This window comes from Rhynchophorus ferrugineus, unplaced genomic scaffold (genome assembly GCF_030347505.1).
Source record: "Rhynchophorus ferrugineus isolate W39M unplaced genomic scaffold, kcgeb_rfMv2 rfM11, whole genome shotgun sequence".
NCBI lineage: Eukaryota > Metazoa > Arthropoda > Insecta > Coleoptera > Curculionidae > Rhynchophorus > Rhynchophorus ferrugineus.
In genome coordinates, this window is record NW_027472590.1 from 22868061 (window position 1) to 22894230 (window position 26170).

Here is a 26170-nt window from a genome sequence, read left to right on the forward strand (position 1 = left end):
TTAAAGACTCCCAAATGCGATGTACATGGTATAAACTTAAACATTTTCAACAAATTGAAAAATGTTTTGTTCAGAATTCGACGAAAAACATACTTACTTCGTCATACTGAAAAGCAAAACCTGTCATGAGTCTCCAACATAAAGGTACTCAACCGCCTTTTTCTTCAAATTGTAGTAAAAAAGTAAAGATTCTGAAATCCTATGTACTTGGTACAAACTCAGACATTTTCAACACAATGAAAAATGTTTTGTTCAGTCTTCGACGAAAAACATACTTACTTTGTCATACTGAAAAGCAAAGCCTGTCATGGGTGTTTCAACATAAAGGTGGATGGGATTTAACACACAATAACAGCATCTGTTCTAAACCCTCTAAAATTGCTTGTGATTATGTGCTTGCAAGTATTAGATCAGATGATGGTGTTGACATTTTTTCGATATATTTTAAAGTTTCCTTTTTACAAACGGGGCTTTATCTGGACTGGCCCTTAACTTGGACTCCGAACCACGGTCCTCGGCATTAAGCTCACCGACTGGTCAGTAACCAACTTAGAGGCCATCCTAGAAGACATCCGATCTTATCTAGCCTGGTTACTGGCGTCACTGGGATGTAACCATCCTTGTCTGATTTTCCACTATTGTCTATAAAACATTTACGTGATTATCGCAATAGTAGGAGGTCATCCTGTCGCCTTAACGACTGCGCAGCCACGACGGATTTTGACACGTTTGTACATAAAATGGCTTGTGTTCAAGTGTTCATTTATAAATACTGAGTCCTAAATTAATTTTATCTAGAAGTTACTTTTAGAAACATAAGGTGCTGATTTTCATGCAAATAATGAGGAACAATCTGGAGGACCATAACACTTCGGAGGCAATGAATTGCAAAAGATATTGAACGAAAATCCAACTCAAATTCTCAAGAAATGTTGATAGCTTAGCAGTTTATGAATCAGCTGCTTCCTGGTGGTTTATATGCGATTGTAAACATCTGGAAGAAATATAAAGATCTACGAATTGACAGAAATGTCATTTTCAGTCGTTTCTACACCGTAGTTTCTTTGATTTATCGGAAAAAAAGAAGAGCATTGTAATTGCCGATATAAATTGGATCCATATTAACAATCTCAAGGTATAGGTAAACTAAAAGACATGCATCAAAATCGACACCGACATGTAATATTCATGGATATAAAGTATTGCTGTACATATGGTGGGATAAGTAAGGCAAAACAGAATGAAACTGTTACGACAGATATGTACCGACGTCAGTTGAACAAATTGAACAACGTACTATACCAAATAGATCACCAATAACAAGTAACAGATGTAAAGTCATGCTCTTGAATGACAACACTGTGTCATGCGTTGAAAAATTATGAATGATATACTGCTGCAACTTGAATGGGACATTGTGGCGTAACCAGCAAACTCATCAAACATAGCGCCTTCTAATTGTCATCTATCCAGATCAATGCAGTATTGATTGGTTAGAAGACGGTTTCGAAATTCTTAAGACATCCGAAAACAGATTATGGGATCACCGCCAAACCAACATCGTCAATGATCTCAGAAAAATTCTAGGGAAAAAGCTATAGAACATATTTTCATCAATATATAATAATAAATTCCTTTTTAAATGGAAAATACATGAAAGCAAAGAAATCGATCCAACCTGATTGATATATAATCAAAGAGGATCTGAAATTCTAAATAAAACCTGGCCAAGGTCCATATATCCATATCCATTTCTTTCTTCAGAATATGTAGTGGCATTGTAGCGTGTGGGGTCTTCCTTCTGTATAATTGGCGCTCAAATTTTGTAATAATATACCCATTATATGATGTTTAATGATGTAATAACATCTGGCAAATGGAAAATGATTACAACACCTATTAAGGTATAAAGCGATGTTTGTATTCAAGAAATAAAATTTTAACATAAAAAGGTTTAAATCTGTTATCAAATTAAATTAAAAAATCAATAACAATAATTATTTGGATTATTTATTTTTTGGATATGTACATATTCAAAGGACACCTCCTGTACTATTAAGGTTTATATTATTATTGTTATTAACATTTACCTGTATTGTGTCCTGCATGTGCTGTTAGAGTCCCCATGAGTCCCCATGAGCCTCCTTTCTATGTATTCTTCTACAGATTCAATATTGAAAATTTTTTATATCTCTTCTTCTCATCCTATCCATCTTTGTTCTGAAGTATTTTATTTCTGCTTCTTATATCTTACTTTCATCCTTCATTGACAATACCCAAATCTACATCTGAATGTTAAGGCAGGTCTATATTGGTTCATACACTTCTATTTTCACTTTGTATGATACTTCGTTCTGTTAATAAATTTATTTATTTGTTCTGACTTTTCCATCATCCTGGTATTCATTTTGATTTTATTCACTTTAGTTCTATATTTCTTTAGTATTATATTCAATCTGTTTAGGATTCTGGTAGTTGTTCCATTCTATCAGTCGATACATCATCATCATCTATATCATTGGCAAAATCTGCTACCTTATATTTAATCCCATTTTTCCTAGTAAACATCTATATGTTATTTCACCCCTTAATGTTCTAAGCACGATTGGGCTTAGACTTCCGCTTTGCCTTAACCCTGCTTGGCTTTCGAAGGTTTTCAGTCTGATTTCAAGTTGTCTGCAGTGACGTTGTATATCTCACCCATTTGAATTATTTTCCCAATTTGATTACTTGCTCTCTTTTGTTCTGACATAACCTATAGTATTTCTCTCATTACTCTCTCAAATGTTCTTTCCGTGTCAACTAATTGTAAGTAAATCGATAACTTTTTCTACTATTTATCTTTTTCTGAATATGTATACTCTACAATTTCATTGGCTTCTTATCAAGTACATATTTTAAACAATATACTATTATTTGATCATGCATTTTCATCCCTTTGCATAACAAAGTTGCCCCTCTATATTTGTTACAGTTGTATATACAATAGAATATTATTAATAGGCCTTTCAAAATTGGTCATGATGCCCATTCTACTGACTATCAATGAACTAAAACAAAGATTTAATTAAAAAGTATATATATATTGAATGTTCAGATCATTTTAAATTCTTGTTATGTCAATAAAATGAGACATTTGTATTTGAAAATATAAACAATTATAGTATTCAGGCAATAAGTGTCTTTATTGAACGCATCTGCACAAATAAATTATAAAACATACAATTATACACGGATAGGTACATATGAGGAGAAAGCACGGTCAGTCATTGGAGGTAATAAACATGGATACGGGTAATAAAAAAAGAACAAACGTTTTTCTATAATATATACAAGCCTCCCCAGTTCTGTCTTCTGCGTTGATTGATTGTCCTTCTTTTATAGGAAATCCGGGTGTTTGGTCGACGATGGTTTGTCATCAGTAGTGTCCGCGTCCGTGACCAAGCGCGATGGCACCGGGAATGGCGAGACCAGCAGCTCTAACTCCTGCTGAAATATCAGAGAGAATATAAATTTATAAATATTAGATATATTAAAAATAAATACATCGTTTCGGTACGTGGCTTTAATAAATCGAGCCTGGCTTTGTAAATGCCCGTATTGTTTGAAAGGGAACCATATCGCTTAGAACCAAACTCTTATTGAAATTTGTACCGCAAATAGGTTGGAAGAATGCAGTCGCGCCAGGCTATACACAACAAAAAGACCCCAGCTTTTTAACAATATGGATAAGGTTTTCTTTAAAAGAACCATATTGTTATAACTATGATACTAAAAATGTTTCTATAATATTGAAGGTTGCCTAAGTAAATCATATAGCATGGGCTGCTCCCTTGTAACCAAACCTTTAATTGAAACCGGTAGTGTAAATAGATTAGAAAGAAGCAGATGCTTAGGTGTGATTAACTTTCGACAACAAGACATCTTTTTGGCAATAGATATAATAGCTACTTTGAAAGAGGCATAATCATTTTTGGTAATGTTAACAAGTTATTGAACAAAGTCATTCTAAGTATGTGGAATAGGACCTCCCACTTTGTCTAAAAGCAAAGTATTTATTTCTGCCAAAACCTTTTATGAACATAAAATTTTCATAACAATGATAGTTAACTAGGATTATATAATAATGAAAGTTACCTAATCCGGCACCAAGACCAAGTCCATATGCTGGTCCACCGATCAAAGCTGGAGCAGCGATTGGTCCGGTAATCAGTGGCGCAGCTGCCACGGGTCCTAAATGGGTCATCAAAAATTATATATTACAATGAACATCGCAAGATTATTTAAACTTACCGGCAATAGCAGCACCTGCGGCTCTAGGTCCAACAAGAGCAGCAGGGGCAGCAATAGGACCAACGACGGAAGCGGGTCCAGCGGCAGGTCCGACCACTGTGGCTGGTCCTGCAGCAGGTCCTACGATGGAAGCTGGCCCGGCAACCGGTCCGACCACCGAAGCTGGTCCAGCTATTGGTCCAACGACTGAAGCAGCGCCTGCAGTAGGTCCAACAATTGCAGCGGCACCTGCGGTAGGTCCGACAACTGAAGCTGGACCAGCAATGGGTCCTACTACAGCAGCGGGGCCAGCTATGGGTCCTACGACGGAAGCTGGCCCAGCGGCGGGTCCTACGACGGAAGTGGGACCAGTGGCAGGACCGATCAGGGTGGCAGGTCCAGCAGCTGGTCCAACGAGCGAAGCGGCTCCTCCAATAGGTCCAGCCAGAGCAGCTAACCCAGCAGTGGGTCCTATCAGAGCGGCAGCGCCGGCAGCAGGTCCGGCTAAACCAGCATAACCAGCCGATGGAGCAATAAGTGATACTCCAGCCGCTGCAGGAGCAATCAGAGCAGCACCGTATCCAGCGGCACCATATCCGCCAGCTCCGTATCCACCGGCGCCATATTTGCCGCCACCATAACCACCTGGTGCGGCGCAGACAATTGACAGAACTGACAAACTAGCGATCTAATGATGGCCAGAATATAAATTAATATAATATAATATTAATTACCATGATTTTAGTGTAACTTAATTGGACAACAGATAACAGATATATTAATATCGAACCATACTTACCAAACGGTTCATTTTGCTCGAGATCTATTTGATCGGCACGAAGTTTAAATCCAACTGTGACCCTAGGTTTGTCACACCCCCCTTTTATATATTCAATAACTGACCTTCGTCGTTGTTAGATTAAGAAAAATGCCGTATATCATATGTTACGGCGGTGGATAATGACACGAGAAATTTATTCCCGTTTTTTCACACGGTCAGCGGTTGAATTAGCATTTTGAAAAACGTTACAGTAGGCGTGAAAAGTTCATTCAGCGTCGAGTCAAGATGTAGAAAAACGGAAGTCCATTTTAAGACCGTTCGCATTAATTAGTCATCCAAAGGAATAATTATACGGACAACAAACTACATACTAAATCCTAAAACTTTTACTAAAGCTCTACCCCCAATCTTTTAGCAATTCGACCACAATTTGTTAAGTTACCCATGTTTCTCTAAAAAAAGAGTAAATAAAATAACTATAAATAATGTGTTAATGTTACCAAAACTTGTTTTCAGAATATTTTTTATTATAAGATCAGAAATGTAGTTGATATATAACATTAATTAAAGTAACAAATGTCAATATATAAAAATATATTCAAACGATCTCTAATACTAAAATTTAAGTTTCAGTTATGAAACAAATAATGATGCGTTTAAATTATTATACCATTGAACAATATAACAATAAGATTATAACTAAGGCTAAATATTTTCAGAACTGTAAAAACTTCAAAGCATCAAATATAAGTATATATGATGTTTCTTTACTTTTATGTTACAAACATGAGTATGTAATATGAAATGAAGTTATAAATGTTTGCATATTACAACAATAATGGAGTCACTAGATGAACTATTGACTCTTCAACTATTGACAACAACTTATTACATAAATCGCTAAACACCTTAAAATTTAACTTTATCAAAAGAAAGGCTTTTTTGAACGTTTATAAAATTGCTGTTAATAATTCCAAATTATGTAGTTAGTTTAATTTTAACTGCTGCATATTTTCATTACTTCAATTATTCATTCATATATGTTTTATCTTTTATCCATATTTCTGATCTGAATATATATCAAAGAACAATAAATGCACGATGTTTTTCAAAAGAATAATTTCTTTAACTAAATTTGGAATCAAATTCCGTTGTATTTTGCAATTTATTCCTCCCTTCATTATTTAAAATTATAGCTGTAATTTTTCTCCTGTCATTAGAAATATTTATTTCAAGCTGTTACTACATGTATCTTATGTAAATTTGAAATCTCACCCTTGTAGGTAGCTTATCTTTACAATTTTATCATCAAATAGGAATCAATATATTTGAAAATTCTCACCCTCACAGAAGTAATATCAACTTCCGCAAACATCTTTCTGATAGTTATGATATTAATATAAGTATCAACATCAAATGTACAAAATATTGAAGAATTTCAGCTTTCAAGAACACGCTATATGGCAGAAATTATATACAATTGTACTACTGAAGATACAATGCAATACTGAAGATAATTATTACTTTTCTACAGAATGTGGTTGTTTGAGCCATATAGGTAAATGTAAAATACGAGAACTAAAATCTGGAGATAGTGAATGCATCAATAGGATTTGTTCATCAAGAATAGTAGCAAAAATTGCAATAACCGTTAAAAAATATATATTTACTTTAATTATGATATATTTTAGTAATCATTTCATTTTTCTTTGTGTGGCTAGAATTTGTTGAAGGCGAAAGCCTAAGAAAGTGAAATTCGAATAAGAGAAGAAGAAATTAGATAGGATTTTCAGAATGCAAGAGTATTGGAGAATGATACTTTGAAAATATCGGATTTACTAACAAGAGTTTACCTGAATTGAATAGACAACACATATATCATTAACCATCATCAACACCCTAGTGATCTAATGGGAAAAGAGGAACAAACAAAGATAAAAGAATATATTTTTAATACAGGAGCTTAGATAAATAATTATTGTTTTGTAAAAATAATGTTATATTGAATGGGGACTTCTTTCAGGTGAAAAGAGCGATGATCTAAAAGATGAAGATTTTCCTTTGAGTTACATGATGGACAAATGTGAATACAGTTTTTAGGTTTTGTGTATATTATCACATATTTATGAGCATATGATGAATTAACTTTCTGAATAGCTACTTATAGCTAACGTGGTATAACTCTTAGATATCGAAGTATTTTACATTGAATAAGATGACGATTTCTATTTCTAAATTTGCATGACTAATTGTATGATAAAAATATATATTTCGTCATAATAGTTTGATGTTATTATTTATCTTTCTAATACAGAATAGCACATTTATCCACTATAAATCATCTTCTCTGAACATGCACAGTACTATAGGCTGTAGTGTTAACTAATAAATAATTTCTTCGTATAGTCTATATTAATTTTTGATCACAGCGTTACCTAGATCTTGAACGGAAGTTTAATTGCACTTTATATAACACAAACCTTATAAAGCAAAGAATTATTAGAAGGTCAATATTAATAATACATACACTGATACTACCTGGCCATTATTTTCGAATAATTATTAATTATTAATATACAAATTCATTTATATCAGGGTAATTTTTTATACTGCCAGATTATATTAAATTAACGATATTTTTACTTATATTTTGATGATGATGATGAAAAAATCTTGGCAAACCCTTAAAAAATGTACTAAGAAGAAAGAAAGAGATTGTTTGTGATTAACCCCGCTAGTTAATTTTATAAAACAATAAACTTAAAATATTATTTAGGATTGGATGTGAATAGTGATTTAGATAAGAACTGTCTCAACATCCACCTTATTCACTAGATCCAACTTTATCTAACATCGAACTAATCTTTAAAATAAGTATACTGAACTTGAGAGAAATTATAATAAACCTTGTAGTATACAAATAGTTTTTCGTATATTAAGCACAATTTAATACGATTATTTATAGTTCTACATACACTCTAGCTGCTAAAAAAGAAGACTATATACCTATGCATAATACTAGCTGATATCCGCCGGCTATTCTGAGCATATGAATAGATTGTGGAATTTACTTGTAAAATGTGAGCATAATCTCTATTTTGTAAACAATAATAAAGATACATTTAAAATTTTAACGTATTGGATGTATAGTTTATTCAAAACAGTAGTGGCACACGTGACCTGTCAAAACTTGTTGCCCCAGCAACTCTGAGTTTTAGTACATTTTGGCTCTGACATATAACAAAATAATGAGAAGAAATGTTATGTATTATAATTTATTTTAACATTATAGTACATCTAAGGCATATATTATCGAAGAACTTAAAATTAAAATTAATTATACAGCCACAATAATTTATAGTTAACCTTAAATTATTTTAGTTGTTTTATTATATATGCATTTAACTTTTTTCCACACTAGTATAGTTAGGGTTCTAGACGAGTTTTTTTATCTAGTGGTATCTCCCGAAGGCCTAATCAATCTAATTAACAATTATATGTCTGAGTAATATAATTTAATTTCATTAGAGAGCATATTTAGGTTTAAGGCTTAGTTCTTGTTTCTCTCGATGCAATGTCTCTTTATAAAGTCATTATGATATTATTCTTTAGTTTGTCCTGTTAGTATCTGAATACAACTTTCTTCATAAAACTACATTTAATCACTGCATTCTCCTTAATGCATATACCATATCTGCAAAGAGTTAGCATTATTTCTCTCCTCATACATTTTAACCAAACGTTCATGTATATTCTGAACAATAACGTACATGCCCATAACCTCTATAATACGATATCGTACAACTAAAGTATATTAATTGTATAGTGAGTTTTAGTTGTTTCCTCTTTCCTCGCCCTGTCTTGGTAATTGTCAGCATTGAATCATAAACCAACATAGTTTAAGTTATATTCAATCACTTGATATGTATCTATGTATGATCATGTATCTTTTTTCAGAATTATTTCTATAAAAGTAAATTACATAAAATGCAATTAAATATTTCATATATATTTATCGAGTAACAATTTGAAATAGTTCATTCTTTAATACGGTTTTCTCGAAACTTATTTTATCTACTTTAAGCCATTAATTGCAGCCTTTGTTAATGCACTTGTTAGGGTCTTCTCCACCAGTGTACTATGATATGCTGCATTGTACATAACAATAACCGTTGGTTCCTCCAAGTTCTTTAAAAGCCGATTTTCAAACTACTGCAAAAGAAAGTTATGGTTTATTTCTCCATGGTAGTCACTCTTGGACTTAGAAGAAAACACTAATTCTGTACCAGGAATAAAACCATTCCTGTTTCCAGCATGAAGCACTATATTAAATAGTATCTTGCCATAAGCGACCCAATGTACCATTCTGAAATCTTTATTTCTCATTTCAATATATAAATTGATATTTTTTTTTTTTTATTTTTTTATGTTTTTAAAAATTTTATTCCTTTTAAAGCAATTTCTGGAAGTTCCATTAACTCCTTCGTGAGTTATATTTATACCACTTAAATTCTATATTAGCCAACAGTGTATGAAAGGATGATCTATATCAAATCAACCCTCAAATAGCTCTATATGTTTTGGCTTTTTAAGGATAAATTTCAGACTAACAATTTTCTCTGAAATAATTGTATTAAATTATGTTTCGATTGAAAAAACTACTTACTGTTTTCATACATTTCGATCTCTGATACACCTAACATCAATCTGATCTTGATTCCTCACCTGTTTCGCATAAATAATATTCAGTGCAGCTGTAACGCACAAAAATATTTTCGATAAAAACCATTACATTAATTTGCAATTTATTAAAACAAAGCGTTAAAATAACGTTTTCCGGTTTATAACCAGTAGTTATAATATTTTGAAGAATTTTGCAGAAGTTTGACAAACGGATAACTTTTGCAGACTCTTTCGGTTACATGTTCGAACTTCTCAAACTACATTCTATCTCTTTTAAATAGAATAAAATGAAAAGTATAATACTGTCTGACTGTAAAATTAATTTACAACTTTCGACAGACACATATTGGTCACGTGTGTCACTACTGTTTTGAATAGACGATATGTAATATAGCTCGTGTCTGCTTGGCCGGGCCTGACATAAATAAATTATCACTCTAACTATATAGATAAAATAATTTGTTTAAAACCTAAATATTCTATGTTCTTCAGGATATTTTGGGGTATAGTTCCTAACAATTTATCTCTGATCTTCAGGATAATTTTGGGTATACCGCCTAGCAGCTTTTTTTGAGTTCTTCAGTATAATTTTTATAATATTGTGAATTAATTTGTTATCGGTACATTATCGTACCACAATACTGACAATATAGAAAATAAACGGGCCAATCATTTATAATATTCATAAAATAGAGATATATAGAATGGGAAGTCAATTAACACTCCTCACCATGATCTGACTGAAGCACAAACCAAAAAGCAGTAATTTCCAGGATATTACTCCAATTGAATGAATTATTTTCCAAACGACTTTATACTAGCGCGAAAATAGTTTTTAAGGTAAACAATGACAAAATGGAATGTCTAATGAACTCGCTCATCAAGTTTTCGCGCAGGAAAGTTCTTTCTTTACTTCTCAGACCAAATGATTATGGATCCAAATATGGAAGAGCATTTCTTAACCAAGATGCAATTCATAATTGTAGTTTAAATTGTAAATCTTTCATTAAAGTCAAAATATATAACTGAAAGTTTCACACACTGTTCACTCAGACTGAAACAGTGGATAGTAAATAGTAACAAAATCAGTCGGATCAAAATAGCGACTGAAACAGTCGATAGTAAAAAGTAGTCAATTACTAAGTAGTCGATAGTTCCCAACATTAGTTACAACATTTTCACTTTTTTCCTATAATATCGCAATAGGTATTTTAAAAAAAGTTATATTTAATGAACAGTCTTAAGTCAATAAGTGTTTTAAAATGGCCAGAATATTCTCATTCATTAAAAATTGATTAGCAAAGAAAAAAGTGAACAAACAAAGTTATGTTGATGTGTCTTCATTATCAACATGTTGAATTAATTCTTAATCTTATTGAATGGTAAATAATCAGGATATAAAAAAGTTTGTATGCACAGAGGTGGATTAAAAAACACGCAAACTGGTCGACTTTTTTGTATTTGCAATAATTAATAAATTATATAAAACAAGATATACACAAAATAATTTTAAAACAACGGCGGCACGTCAGATTCAGTCAGAAATTCTAAACAATCAATAAAAATTAATTACTGAATACTGTTAACATGTAATTAATAATTTCATTTTAAACGAAGTAGAATTACTTTTATTTTTAACTGTTCTGTGGATCTGTAAAAAGGAATGGAATTCTTCTATCGAATAGAAATATCCCACAAATGTTTTATTGTATTTTAATATGTTAATTGCAATTTTGAAATATTATACTATAATAAATATAGAAAATACTATAAAACTTAAACAAAAACCAAAAAACCAAAGCTTTACAATAACCATAAATACTAAATAAAAATTAAACATATACCTAATCATACAAAAAAAATTCCTGGCGTAATTAAAAATGATCACACAATAACTACTAGAGCTTTTTTAAATAAAGTAAATGCTTAATTTATTAGAGAACGGAAATATTTTGTAACAAAAATCAAGAGAGTAATCGAAATATTACCTATTATTGCTATAAAATCAGTAAAAAGTATTTTACTATTTATCGATCACAATTTTAATCTTTTTACCCTATTACATTAACAATCTTGAAAAAAATCGTTCCAAAATGACTAAAACTAATATAGAATATATTGTTTTTTATAAGCAGGTTATCAAAAAATAATAAAACTACATATATTACATATAAATCTATGCGAGCATAAATTGGGTACATTTTTGTCAAGGTTGCGGCTAGGGCGACAGAGCCAGAACGTTAAAATCAGTCGAATGAAACTAGTAGAACCAAAAATAGTAACTAAAGGTACGACTGAAACACTCGATAGTAAAAAGTAGTCAATTACTAAACAGTCGATAGTTCCCAACATTAGTTACAACTTTTTCACTTTACTCCTATAATATCGCAATAGGTATTTTTAAAAAAGTTATATTTAGTGAACAGTCTTTCATTAAGTATTTTAAAATGGCCAGAATATTCTCATTCATTAAAAATGTATTAACAAAGAAAAAAGTGAACAAACAAAGTTATGTTGATGTATCTTCATTATCAACATGTTGAATTAATTCTTAATCTTATTGAATGGTAAATAATCAGGGAATAAAAACGATTGTATGCACAGAGGGGGATTAAAACAACACGCAAACTGGTCGACTTTTTTGTATTTGCAATAATTAATAAATTATATAAAACAAGATATACACAAAATAATTTTAAAACAACGGCGGCACGTCAGATTCAGTCAGAAATTGTAAACAATCCGAAAAAATTGAAACGAGGTTCTCGGAATCTCCATTTCGGTCGGGATTATTTACAGGGAGGTTATTGTTGTTGCACTCCATTCGAACTCTCTCTTTACCAATGACCGTGAACGTGACTGCTACCGTGACCGTGAGTGTAAGGTCCTACATGATCGTGTCCTAATTCGTGAGCTTCTTCGGCGACCACACCTAGTTAAAGACGCAATAATTATATTAAAATAGTGGGAAAATTAATTGTTTTTCTTACTGAGTAAAGTATCATGAGCTCCGTCGAGATGTCCGTGAGCAGCAGAGGGTCCGATGACGGCGGAATGTCCTCCAGCTGGTCCGATAACTGCGGTGTTGCCTACGCTGGGTCCGATGACGGCTTGGTGTCCAACACTGGGTCCAACGACAGATTTAGGTCCGGAACTGGGCCCGATAACGGATTTGGCTCCGGAGCTGGGTCCGACGACGGCACTATGTCCCGCACTGGGTCCTACTAGATCCGAATGGCCAGCGGCGGGTCCTACCAAGGCGGATGCCCCGAAACCATGAGCTCCGTGAGCGAAACCAGCTGCCGGTCCAGCGAATCCACCATGCCAATATGTGGGCTGTACGGCGTAAACCGCGGAGACGACGGCCAAAACAATAACCTAATTGAAATAAAACGATTTTAAACTTGAACGAACAAACGACAAACGATTTTGCAATCTTACCACACGATTCATCGTAAAATATGCCGTGACTGTGCCGGTTGGAGAGCTATTAGCTGACTATGTTCAAAACTCCAACGACTGTCAGCTTATATACGCCGGGATCTTTGACCTTCAACATAAAATGGTTCCCCTAATTTGTTCTTGGTCGGTGGTTAATATTATTTCATTCTTTTTGGTTGTGCTTAGTAATACCGCCATGACCAATGTGGTTAAGAAGAAGGATATACACCGGCCGACAATTTTCTCATACAAAAGTGTACTTTGTCTATTGTATTTATTGAATCGAAGGACTCTACGTGTTTACTATCGAATATTTTACGTTATTTTTTACGGTTAGAACATTTAGGTCGACCAAGCAACGAAAAAAAAATCAATTACGACACATAATATACGTTCTACTCAACAAGCTCCAATTAGTTCATTCATTCTCCCTAAGAAAATTATATTTATTGTTGTTTAAATTAATAGAATAGTTTAAAATTAATCTAGAAAACTAAATAGATAAAACGCTATTTTTGAATAGTATTTCAGTAATGAGTTGGTAACGAAACCGAATGGTTGCGAAGCAAGATGCAAGTGAAAGCCTTCTTGATTCCTATATACGTGGAAAAGTGAAACAGATTTATTTGTAAAAGGTAAGTCTGAATAAAAATGCTATTTATCGCAGAATATCATAACCAGTCCGGAGTATTTACTTAAAACCTAGTTATTGACTTTCCATTTTCCAATAAATAGTTGAAAAAAGACTCGTAAAATCATCCAAATTAATGTTGTTATACTTTTTGCAATATATATCATATACTTTGAACACTGAAAATGGCTAAAAAAGGCTGGAAATGAAAAATATTATAAAATATCAAAAATGGTTTCTGTTACTATAATAATAAATTTGTTATCGTTGTTTTTATTTTAATATAAAACATAAGTTAATAAATTTAAATATAAAATACAATACTTTGGAGATATTTCACCTCATTTCATTAGAAAGTATAAATTAAATCTTAACATGTATTTTGCCGTATTTGTGTAATATTTTCAATTTTTGAATTTTTTGAAATTAACAAGAATAAACAAATAATAAATTATCATTCTTGATTCAACATTCAATATATATATATATATATATATATATTAAATATATATATATATATATATATATATATATATATATATATATATATATATATATATATATATTAATATATATATATATATTAAAAGAAGAATTAATAATATTTCAATATATTCACATTAGAAAGTATAAATGAAAAAGGTTCATGTGTTTATACTATTTTTATTAATATTTTTAAACTATAAGATGATTTCAAAATATTAGAAGTGGGTTTATACAAAAATTACATGAGTAATTACAATATTTTCTTATCAATTTGTGCAAGAATATATATCACCAATGATTTCTGTCACCCCAATAATAAATATTTAAATCAAACTAGAAAGTATAAATTAAAATGTTACAGGTGCGTTACAATATTTTTAGTAAGATTTTTAACTGTTAAACCAAATATAAATTTCAGAAACATGAACTTCCAGAAAGGAATATTATTTTTCTTTATATTAACCTTATCTATCAATACAACCTATATTATTATTTAAGCACTCAGATAAAAAAATAAATCAATTAACTCCTACTAAAATAAAATAAATCTAAATAAATTTCATACCATATATTATATATTTTAATAGTCACAATTAGTTCAAAATAAGAAAAAATTATTTAAGTGGCTCTAATATTATATACTTATGAATTATCAAAAAAAAAATGCACATTAATAATGATTTCCATCACCACAATAATCAATATTGTTTGAATATAAGACAAAATGTGCAATAATCTAAAAAAAAATTATAAATTGGTAATAATCGACATTTTTCACCAATTGTGTAATATATTTAATTTTCTGTACGATTTTACAATATTACAATTTGCTTTAGAGGAAAAAATAATAAAACATGCAAAAATGAATATTATTTTTCTTTTTTTATTTATTTGTTTAAATCAACTCAACCAAAAATAGTTTGGTGTATTATTTTTTTATTATCCAGGTTATAAATAATAGGAAACTAATTTTGATAAGTAACAAATATTGCTTGGGTTAAAATTAATCATATAGTATGATAGTAAAGTTATTCAATATATTTTAGGATTTTCTTTTAAGTAATGTTTGAACTATAATAGTGAAAGATTTTGTGTGAGACTGAAACATTAACTAAACAAGCTGTAAAAATAGATACTTACTGAGCTAGAGCTAATGAACTGGAATCAGCTCGCACTAAAAAGACATACTGAAACTCAACGATCAATTAACTACCGGTTTCAAATCTTTATTGGGTCCGTTAAAGGGGAAAGCACGAAAGAAATATTTTCGAATACAAGAAGGAATAAAGCCCGTCTCTCGTGGACATTAAACCAGATGTAACCATACAAAACGCAGCAATTTAACAGTTCTTGGGCAAGAGTCCATTTTAAGTAATACGGTGGATTCGAAATGAGGTTTTTACGATAAGATCGATTTATTATTACAATATCTAGATTGGATATTCTTTTGTCATAATGTGCATATCAAAATTGATAGTAAAAAGTTGCACTGTTCAGGTAAACATTATTCGAAGGTGATTATAATTGGAATCGCCTCTTTGTTCTCTCTACTGCTAAATTAATTGTTACAGTTTCGAAACTATCATGGCGTTTATTATAGATTTTAAAGAAACCATCGTAATAATATTTTAGTAGCTATATCAGTATTAATATTTAAGCACAAAATAATAATTAAATATCTGGAAACACTCATTATCATTTACCTAAAATTACATTGTTAAACCTGCAGAATAGCAAGAATAGTTTTAAAGTTTGAATAATAATTATAATTATTCTGTTATATCATTCAATTATTTTTAAATTTAATCATGAAAGTTGTAATGAGAAAAATGAGACAAATCATCCATTACAAATAATATTATAACAGGTCAACTGAAAAGTCCTACCATAGCAAAACACATTTTTTGGAAAAATTAGTTTTTTTTATTCAACATAATTATCTTCAAGGGTGATACACTGATTATAGCGACCCTCCAATTTTTCGATACCATTTTTGTAGTACGATTTGTCATTTGCTTCAAAATAGGCCTCAGATTCGGCGATCACCTTTTCATTCGACGAAAATTTCTTCCTAGCGGGCATTCTTTTGAGATCTGAGAACAGAAAATAGTCGTTGGGGGTCAGATTTAGAGAATACAGTGGATGAGGAAGCAATCCGAAGCCCAATTAATGGATTTTTGTCATCGTTTTCACTGACTTGTGAGACGGGTTTTGGGCGATTTCGTCCTTCAAACGGTCCAAGAACGCTATGTAATAGTCTTTGTTGATGGTCCGGTCCTTCCTTTTTTCAAGGTACAGACTCCATAACCTTGCCAACCGACTGTGGCGTTTTCCCTCGCTTTGGAGCGGGTTCATCGTGTGCAGTCCACTCGGATAAATGTCGATTGGACTTCGGAGTGAATTGATGGAGCCATGTTTCACCCATTGTCACATATCGATGCAAAAACTAGGGTTTATTACGCTTGAACATATTCAAACACTGTTCTGCATCATCAACTTGTCGTTGTTTTTGGTCAAAAGTGAGCTCACGCGGCACCCACTTTGCACGGAGCTTCCTCACACCAAAATTTTCGTGAATGACATGATGTACACGTTCAGCTGATATGTTTATAGTGTCTGCTATTTTATTCAAATTTAATTTACGGTCATTCAAAATCGTTTTGTAGATTTCTTAATGTTTTCGCGTTCGCCGTGTCCCGTGTTCATTTCACTACGTCTAAACCTAGCATACCAATCCTTGATGATTGATTTTCCTGGGGCAGTGTCCGGAAACTCGGCATCAAGCCAAGTGTTTGCTTCAACTGTTTTTTCCCTTCAAAAAGCAAAATTTTATGAACATGCGAAATTCTTTTATCAATTTTTTTTCGCAATAACAAAAGTTGCTTCACTCAAAATGCTATAACAAACAAGTCAAATTTATACAGGCATCTTTTGAGGGTTAGGGCTAACTAAAGAACATACGTATACAATTCTAGTAGCGCCATCTATGTCGCCGGGGACTTTTCAATTGACCTGTTGTATTGTGATCGGACGTGTCCTTTTGTAAAGTTCTGATTCATTTAACCTTAATCAAAGTTATAAATTCGACTATTTAACCTTGAAATATAACAAAATACTAGAACATTTTTACTTTTTAGAAGAGGGAATACTTTTGACTGTTATATATTCGACTAAAAACAACTGAGATTTTGGTGTTAATTAAGTGGATTACACTGAATAATCATCAAAAACTATTGTTTATCAATGGTTTAACAAGCATTCGAGGTCTTAGTTAGCTTAATGAAAGATTTTATCGAGCGTGTCATTGTTTACACAATTGATATATAATCTCATCTTAAATATATTTTCTCTGATATCCGTAGGAGTATCTAGACACTTCAAATGCGATACATATTTTTGTCAACAATATTTGACGACTAACTAAGCATTTCCTATTGGCCAATTCTAGGATTTTCTCAAATTTAATCCAAATATCGAACTGAATGATGGATTTTATGGAGACTGAATAATATCATCAATAGGGCCATATAGGTAAGATGATATACGATAAATATTACAAACAGTAATGAGCTTGAACATAAGTCCAATAGTATAGAGAAATAATTATCATAGATAATAAGCTGCAATACAATAACGCCATTTGTTCTTTTATCTCAATTCCCAAAATATAAAATACAACTCTTGGTGCTGATACGAATAATGAATGATGTGAATAAGTTATAATGAAATCATAAACAAACTAAAATAAATCATTTTTTAAATGATTTCTTCGAATTTTTTGGCGAATAAAATAGACCAGGTAATCGTAGTGAAAATAATCGGATATATACCCTTATTATCATTCATATATCCGAAGAAATGTTGGATCTTATATATTCTAAGAATCTAAAATATATATAACTCTTGAATAATAATAATTATATGAAATTTAAAGGAATAAAACTAATTACTTCAAACCGATTAAAATAATAAAAAATTTCCTCCAAAAGGCATTTTCAAATATATTCGATTCATTGCAATTTAATCAATTATTACAATAGCATAAGTTTAATATTGTTGTTTCTTCATAATATTCATACGTAGTAAATTGGTTCTTTCTTTATCTGATTGAAAATCAAAGCTAATGTATAAACATAAGTTTCAAATGCTGATCAATTATATATGAGTTATTTTGTTCGGTGACCTTTTGTCATTTTACTGGTTACTTCGTTTTGATTAAAACTGTTTTCTAAATGGTCAGATGAAATATTTTGGTCTGCCTTGACATACTTGGGAACTTGATTGAACGACCAAATAAGTAAAAGCACTTTCAGGAAGTAAAAGTCCAAAAAAATATTCTTCTGAAATCTCCATTTTTAAAGCGCAGTAATTTGACTGAGTAAACAAATAACGCTATCTTTATATTAAGAATGTTTAAAAATTAAAACCACATTAAATAACTATTGTTAAAAAAATGCAACTTTAAACTATATATTAAGAAAAACTTAAATTACTTTTCCCACTATATTCCATATTTTTTGTTGGCATTTTCATTCAAATCGTTACCGCGTTACTGAAAGTTGCAGAATTTCTAAATAATCTTACGTTGAACCAAATGATATCATAATATTTTTTATAGAATGTTCAGTTTGTAAGTTGATAAAAAATGAAAAGTGCATTTTCATGAAATATAGTTGATTTCTTATGTCACATAATTAAGTTATGTCACTTTAAAAGTTATGAAATCTGAAACAATTTAATACAGATTTTTGATTCTTACCCATCAAAAGGCATATATGTTATTTGGTGATTAATACCTTTATCCAAGTGATATTCCATATACACGAGATGAACAAAATTTTATGAATAGCCGACATATACAAAATAATTATTTATTAATAAGATCGCCATTTGTTTTTAAAATAGCTTGAATTCTTTGCGGAAAATTCCTGAATAGTTTTCAATTGAATATTATCCCATTCTTGTTCCAAAACATACACCAACTGCTTCACTGATCATGAGGATGGAAACCTACTCTACAGTCTCTGCTTTATGATTCCCCATATGTTATTTTGAGGTCTAGCGATTGTGCTGGACAGGAAAGATGATGACTGATACTAACCTACTTAAACCAAGACTGAACCATTTCCGCTGTCGTTTTGGGATCATTATCATTTTGAAATAAGGCAAAAATGGCATATTTTTACTGTTCTAGAAGAAAGCGTAGAATACACTAAAATATAACCTACAAAACTTAGCATGTAAAGTGAGCAATGTAGACGAGTCACAGCATTATTTAAATGGAAACAGTGTTGCCAACATAACAGGTCAATTGAAAAGTTCTATGTCTACCATAGTATAACATATTTTTTGGCAAAATTAGTTTTTTTATTCAACATAATTCGTTTCAAGGACGATACACTTATTATATCGACCCTCCAACTTTTCGATACTATTTTTGCAGTACGATTTGTCCTTTGTTTCAAAATGGGCCTCAGTTCCGGCGATCACCGGATATTTTATTTACTCGACTCGGATTCGGATTCGATGAAAATTTCTTCCCAGTGAGCATTCCTTTAAGATTTGGGAACAGGAAATAGTCGCTGGGGCCAGATCTGGAGAATACGGTGGATGAGGAAGCAATTCGAAGCCCAATTGAATTTTTGCCATTGTTTTCACTGACTTGTGACACGGTGGATTGTGTTGGTGAAGCAGTACTTTCTTTTTCTTAAAATCCGGCCGTTTTTCGGCGATTTCGTCCTTCAAACGCTTCAATAACGCTATGCAATAGTCGTTGTTGATGGACCTTCTTTTTTCAACATAGTCAATGAAAATGTTTCCATGCGCATCCCAAAACACAGACGCCATATCCTTGCCAGCCCACTGTTGCGTTTTCCCACACGTTGGAGCGGGTTCATCGTGTGCAGTCCACTCAGATGACTGTCGATTGGACTTCGGAGTAAAATGATGGATCCATGTTTTATCCATTGTCACATATCGATGCAAAAACTCGGGTTTATTGCGCTTGACCATCTTCAACACTGCCCCAATCATCAAGTGGCCGTTGTCTTTGGACAAAAGTGAGCTCGCGCAGCACCCACTTTGCACAGAACTTTTTCATACCCAAATATTTGTGAATGATATGATGTACACGTTCAGCTGATATCTCTAGAGTGTCTACAATTTCATTTACTTTCAATTTACGGTCATTAAAAATCATTTTGTGGATTTTTAATTGTTTTTGTCGGTAAGAAAGAACCTCTTTTAGGCGACCTGCGTTCACCGTCTTCGGTTTTCACCACGCCTAAATTTAGCATACCGATCCATCAAGCCAAATTGTTGCTTCAACTGTATTTTTTCCGTTCAAAAAGGAATATTTTATCAACACTCGAAATTCTTTTTTATCCATTTTTTTATCACAGCAAAAGTTGCTTCACTCAAAATGTTATAATTTACAAACTAATGATCTGACAGCTGTCAAATTTATACACGCATTTTTATGAGGGTTACGGCTAACTAAAAAATATACGGATTTAATTCTAGTATTATTTTGCCCATTCTCTGCAAATATTGTTGTGAAAATGCAGGTTTTTTTGTCATATTTTCTTAAAATTTTTCGAATACATCAAAGGAAAATATGAAATTCTGGTGTCTCCATTTTAAACGATCAATATATATTGTGCGACTTAACAGATGACCTTTTTACTAAGAATGATTTAGGAGCTCTCACCTTTCAAATGATCTACAGTATAGCCTCAATAAATTAGTAGTTTCTAGAAATATGCGCCTTTAAATCCATCTATTGAAAAATATGTAACTATATTTTCGCCAATATAATACTTAAACCAAGAAATATAATTTTAAAATAATGATTTGATGTTTTCTTGTATGCAATGTAATGTTTTTATAACACCATCTAAATACCCAGGTAATAAAACCGTAATAAGTTTATATAATTACTATTTATAGAATTAATCATACAAAACGACTGTAAAATTACAAGAATTAGATTAATTTGCAGAATTATTTCACTACTCTAAATTATTTGATAACATGAATTACATCAATTTATCTCAATATATATCAGTTTATTATTAATAATCTAATTAACTACCAGTATCCCATTAAAATTGATACTTCATGAATAACCATAAACTTCTAAACCATTAAATTTAATTAGCTCGAAAAGAACAAAAGAATCTTACAACACCTCTTCTAAACAACCTATCTGAATGCGTTCGACTAAGAGCTTTAATGCCCGAGTAGTATCACATTCACTTCAGATCAGGCCTGCCCCAAATTGTCGGCAGTGTATATATATTTTTAACAAATCCGTATTGCGAAGTTGCCTTCAATACGGGCGATTTCATACAATTTAACGAAATTACATAACAATGCATAATATCTCAATCGCTACTACCAGGAAATTAATTTTACATTCCCGCTGATGTTTTTTATTGGTTTCTAATAAAACTAAACTATGATAATAGTATAAAAGACATATTATTTTTGTTGCAGGTAAATTTAGAACACTTTACCATCGCCTGTCGAAATAACAGTATATAATTTAATAGTTTTTAGATGTTATATGTGTTGCTTGCGAAGAAAAAAATCCATTCCAAAGTCAAATGGTTAGTTTTGTGTCAGTCGAAGTAAGTCATGCCTATCATGACCGCCATTAATCAATTTTATTCGCTTTTTTCATTGTTATAGCCGTAAACAAAGCATATGGTTTAATGTTATATGGAGATATTAATAAAAAAACTTTCATTTAAATATTTGTCCAAGCGTTATTCTTGTATTCATTAAGCGACAATATCTGGTCAATAGGATATTTAAACGAGGGTTAATAAGTCTCGAGTAATGAATTTGTGAAAGTGGATATGACTTTCATGTGCAATAAATTTAAACGCTTCCCTCAGCTACCATCTAATAATAGATTAGTGTGAGATTTTCAGCAAGTGCGTCTTTTAGCTAATGTTTAATAGTCACTGACAGCAGAAAATTTATCAAATTTTAACAAAGGGGTTTCCCGTGTGCCGATTAAGCATTATTTTTACACAAAGGAAATATTACTGAAATCAAGAATTGGCTTGATAAATAGTATGGGGTTTCTGTACCATCGGAATAATATTGGACGATCGCAGAATTAATGTATATGGATTTTCAAAGGAATGCTCGGCGATGTACAACCACAAACCGAATTAATTTTTGCTCTGTTTAGAACAGAGATATAGATATGATAGATATAGATAGATATAGATATTCCAGAGAAAAGGAATAATGAAAAAATAAAAGGAATTGTGAGTTTCTCCAAGTGAAGATGTACTAAAGAGGACCAAGTTATAACTGTTGGCCTACGGTAAGTTTTCTATGTAGACTTGGTTCTTAATGATTATCGGTTATCTTGAAAAGGGTAGAACGATTACAGATGAATATTATTCAGAGCTTTTGAAAAAACGACGATATTTGGCGAAAATAAAGGTGTTGTTTCATAAAAATAATGTACAGCTGCATACGTAGGTAGGCATAATGGGAAAAATGCATAAGTTAGGGTACGAACTGCCACCCCATCAAGAACATTTTCCAGGTTCAGTCCCCTGCAACTAATTCCTGTTTTCAAATCTGAATAAATAACTGAGCGATAAGAGATTTGGGTCCAATGAAGAGATCAACAAAGGCTTATTTGGGACTCTTATTTGGATAATGAGTTAAAAGAAGGTCATGAATGAAATAAAACGATTTTTTGTCTAAAGGATTACTTTTCCTTGAATAAGCTACGGATTTATTGAGCTGCTCTCGTATACAGATGATGAAATTTCCTAAACATTCCTATACACAACCTCAGAAAGCTCACCTTCACGCATTCGGTTAAAAAGTTATAGTATTTTTAATTAAAGAACTTTAAATAAATGAAACGAGTTAGTAAATAATGTATATTAACCAAAGAACAATTATGTACATCCTCGTCACAATTTCCTAAAGGCTATTGAGACGAAACAATTTCCTGAATCCTAAGCTCTAACAGATCCAAAATATATTCTAAACTATTTTGGTTAAGTAGCTTTAAACCAATATATTTATGCGGACACTCACTCAACATATTTTTCATAAATTAACCCCTTCAAAGTCGTGTAATACATTTTTAATTTATGGCACTTTAAAACATTTGGTTTTAGTTGACAATGATATTTTGGACTATTTCAGTAACGATTCCCTTTGCACTAAAATTCCTCTAATATTCAACGCTTCTCTTTTAGAAGGTGTACGTTCAGGAGTTATTCATTTTGTGGAATTTAAAATATCAAAGAGTTGATCCGAGTGGCGGATGCACTATATTATCAACTAATATTATACTAATGAACTAGTAAATATTATATTAATTACTATTTTTTTTTAACCAAACACATACGTCTCTTAGTAAGCTCTTTGAAAATAGCGCATAAAATAAATAAACAACAAATGCACCATAGAAAAGAAATGAACCAATCAGATGCCTTCGCGACGCATTCACACAGGTAATAAGTTCTTCAGATTACTGCCATCTAGTTATTTGATGACGAGAAATTTTACTCTAAAATTTAAAAAGTAAAATGTTTGCTTTGTGGAATTGACATACGTTTATTTATATAATTTAGGGGAAGTCATTTTGATAAATTGTAACTTAACTCTATATATTCAGTTCTAATTGTTCTTATACGAACAAACAAAATTGTATATTGTCCCGTAGTATATATTTCAGGTTATTTTGTAAACATTTTGAAAAAGACAGAACTTTAGGATCTATTTTGTTAAAATGGACTAAACAAATATGAAAACGAGAGAAAACATGGGAGAGAAAATTTTGGATTGTATTTGTCATGCACCAAAGTTTTTCTTGTATATGATTCTACAAATATATACATTTACTTATTTATTTTTATATTATAATATGGATACATTTATTTTACATATATTTTTACATTTTTATTCAATTTTATTCAATAATTGTTAAACTGATCAATGAAGCGTGACGTCAAGGCTGTCACGTGTCGCACCTGTGTGCTCAATTTTATCAAAGAACCAATGAAATGTCTTCATAGAAAGGTTTTCCTTTGGTTCTATCCATTTGTGTTTTAGTTCATGAAGTAAGATTAACTCAACATGCTTGTCTGAAATTTAGGTATTTAACGTGTTACTTACATAGTTTGTCTGCATTGGTATAATTGCTCTCCTGACATTTAAGATCCTTGGAGCAATCATTTCATTTGATTTATTTTTATCGTCAGTCCTTTCCAGCATAACGTAATAATAACCTCACCTTTAGTATTTTATATTAACATGTTTTCATTGGTATACATTCCTGCCAAAATTTACCAAATGATATGATGTGAATGGTCCTAATATGTGGAATTATATACGACTTCTGTATAACACACACTGTAATCAATATCTGTCCACAATAGTGTTGTTCACTATGAAAGCAATATAATGTGCTAAATTATTCATAACGAAGAGTTGTTCTTGGTTATTTCGTCTGGATAATGCACCTTCTCATTATTTTCTCGTTAAGAATTTAACTCACATGATTTCTGAACTACCTTAATAGCCTTATATAGCTCCATCTGTTTGTTCACTAAGTGTTAATAAATTCTTTAATATAATGAATAAAGTTGTTATTATATATTATCTTAGATATTACTTCCTTCGTTGCTATATTTCCATTTCAAGTTTCCTTGTCAAGTTATTTTGCTATAAGTTCCTCTATATATTCTATTTTAATGACTGCATTCTCCCTAATATATTTATTGTTGTAAATAAATAGTATCAATAACACATCCATTCCAAACAAATGCTCGTGGATGTTCTGAACAGCTATCTATGCACGCAAATCCTATCATAATATGACTTTCTACTATAGTGCTATAATATATAAATAGTTATATAATCATCTCTGGTTGTTTCTGCTGTCACCGCTATATCTTGTTAATTGTCAACGTTGGGTCAAAAGCTAATATCAGGAGAGTTTCATTAAGTCACTATCACTATCAGAATTCAATTACTTCAAGTCATTCACTAAGTAACAACAAGAGTAACAGTTTCAAATTGTGTTCCCTCAAAGAGCTGCATATTCCTGAGTTTTGAGGGAATATTTCCCACATTAGCAGTTTCCTCTGAAATAACTGTCCTAAATTATGATTATATTGAGAATCAAACATAGAAAAACTACTCACTTTTTGCATGGATTTCATATATTTGATTCCGAATAGAAGCAATATAAAAGCAATCATTTTGTGACAGATTTTCCTTGATTAATCTAACACTATATCACTCCAACACTATATTTTTAAGAGATATTGATCACAGTGATAATAATAATATTCACTATAGCTGCAACACGCTAAAAATATCTCCAGTAAATACCCCAGCTACTTGATATTTAAAAGTATCAATACTTGTCCCTCTAATGAAATTTACTGTCAAAAGAAGGTGGCTTGGTTTTGAATTTTTAATCATAGTAATCACAAATATTCAGTAGCGATTTGAAATTTATAAGAACAAGCAAAACCCCAAAGCCTCCAATTATTATCATTAACGTTTTGAAGAATTTTATGAGCTGATTCGGTTACATATTCGGACGCATTAGACATGGTTTTTCTTTTTAACTAGAGTAAAATAAGAAGGAATTACGAACTGCAATTGCATTTGGCGTCATGATAACATGAGTTTATCATTATTCTGGATGCTATATACATGCTAGAAGGATGTGAATGAATTTCCGGAAACCGATTCCCAAAAAATGCGTTCAAAAAGATGCATTATTTCTACTTTAAAGTCGATACAATACAATTAATGTTGATCAGATGATGATAATGATAATAACAATGTTATATTTTTTAAGCAATTTTCTGGAACTT

At 31.4% G+C, this 26170-nt stretch overlaps 2 protein-coding genes across 2 annotated transcripts; both read right to left on the minus strand.

Annotated features, from left to right (window-relative positions):
• Nucleotides 1-3166: 3166 nt before the first annotated feature.
• LOC143205346 (uncharacterized) lies at nucleotides 3167-5210 on the minus strand. The gene is made up of 4 exons (XM_076418596.1): nucleotides 5072-5210; nucleotides 4294-4960; nucleotides 4138-4233; nucleotides 3167-3489 (listed from the first exon to the last, which is right to left on the minus strand). The coding sequence occupies exons 1-4, from the start codon at nucleotides 5081-5083 to the stop codon at nucleotides 3419-3421; spliced, it is 846 nt and encodes a 281-aa protein (XP_076274711.1). The 5' UTR covers nucleotides 5084-5210; the 3' UTR covers nucleotides 3167-3418.
• Nucleotides 5211-12362: 7152 nt separating this feature from the next.
• On the minus strand, nucleotides 12363-15453 carry LOC143205124 (uncharacterized). The gene is made up of 4 exons (XM_076418208.1): nucleotides 15435-15453; nucleotides 13178-13286; nucleotides 12727-13114; nucleotides 12363-12668 (listed from the first exon to the last, which is right to left on the minus strand). Exons 2-4 carry the CDS (start codon nucleotides 13187-13189, stop codon nucleotides 12574-12576), a joined length of 495 nt encoding a protein of 164 aa, XP_076274323.1. The 5' UTR covers nucleotides 13190-13286; nucleotides 15435-15453; the 3' UTR covers nucleotides 12363-12573.
• Nucleotides 15454-26170: the final 10717 nt, after the last annotated feature.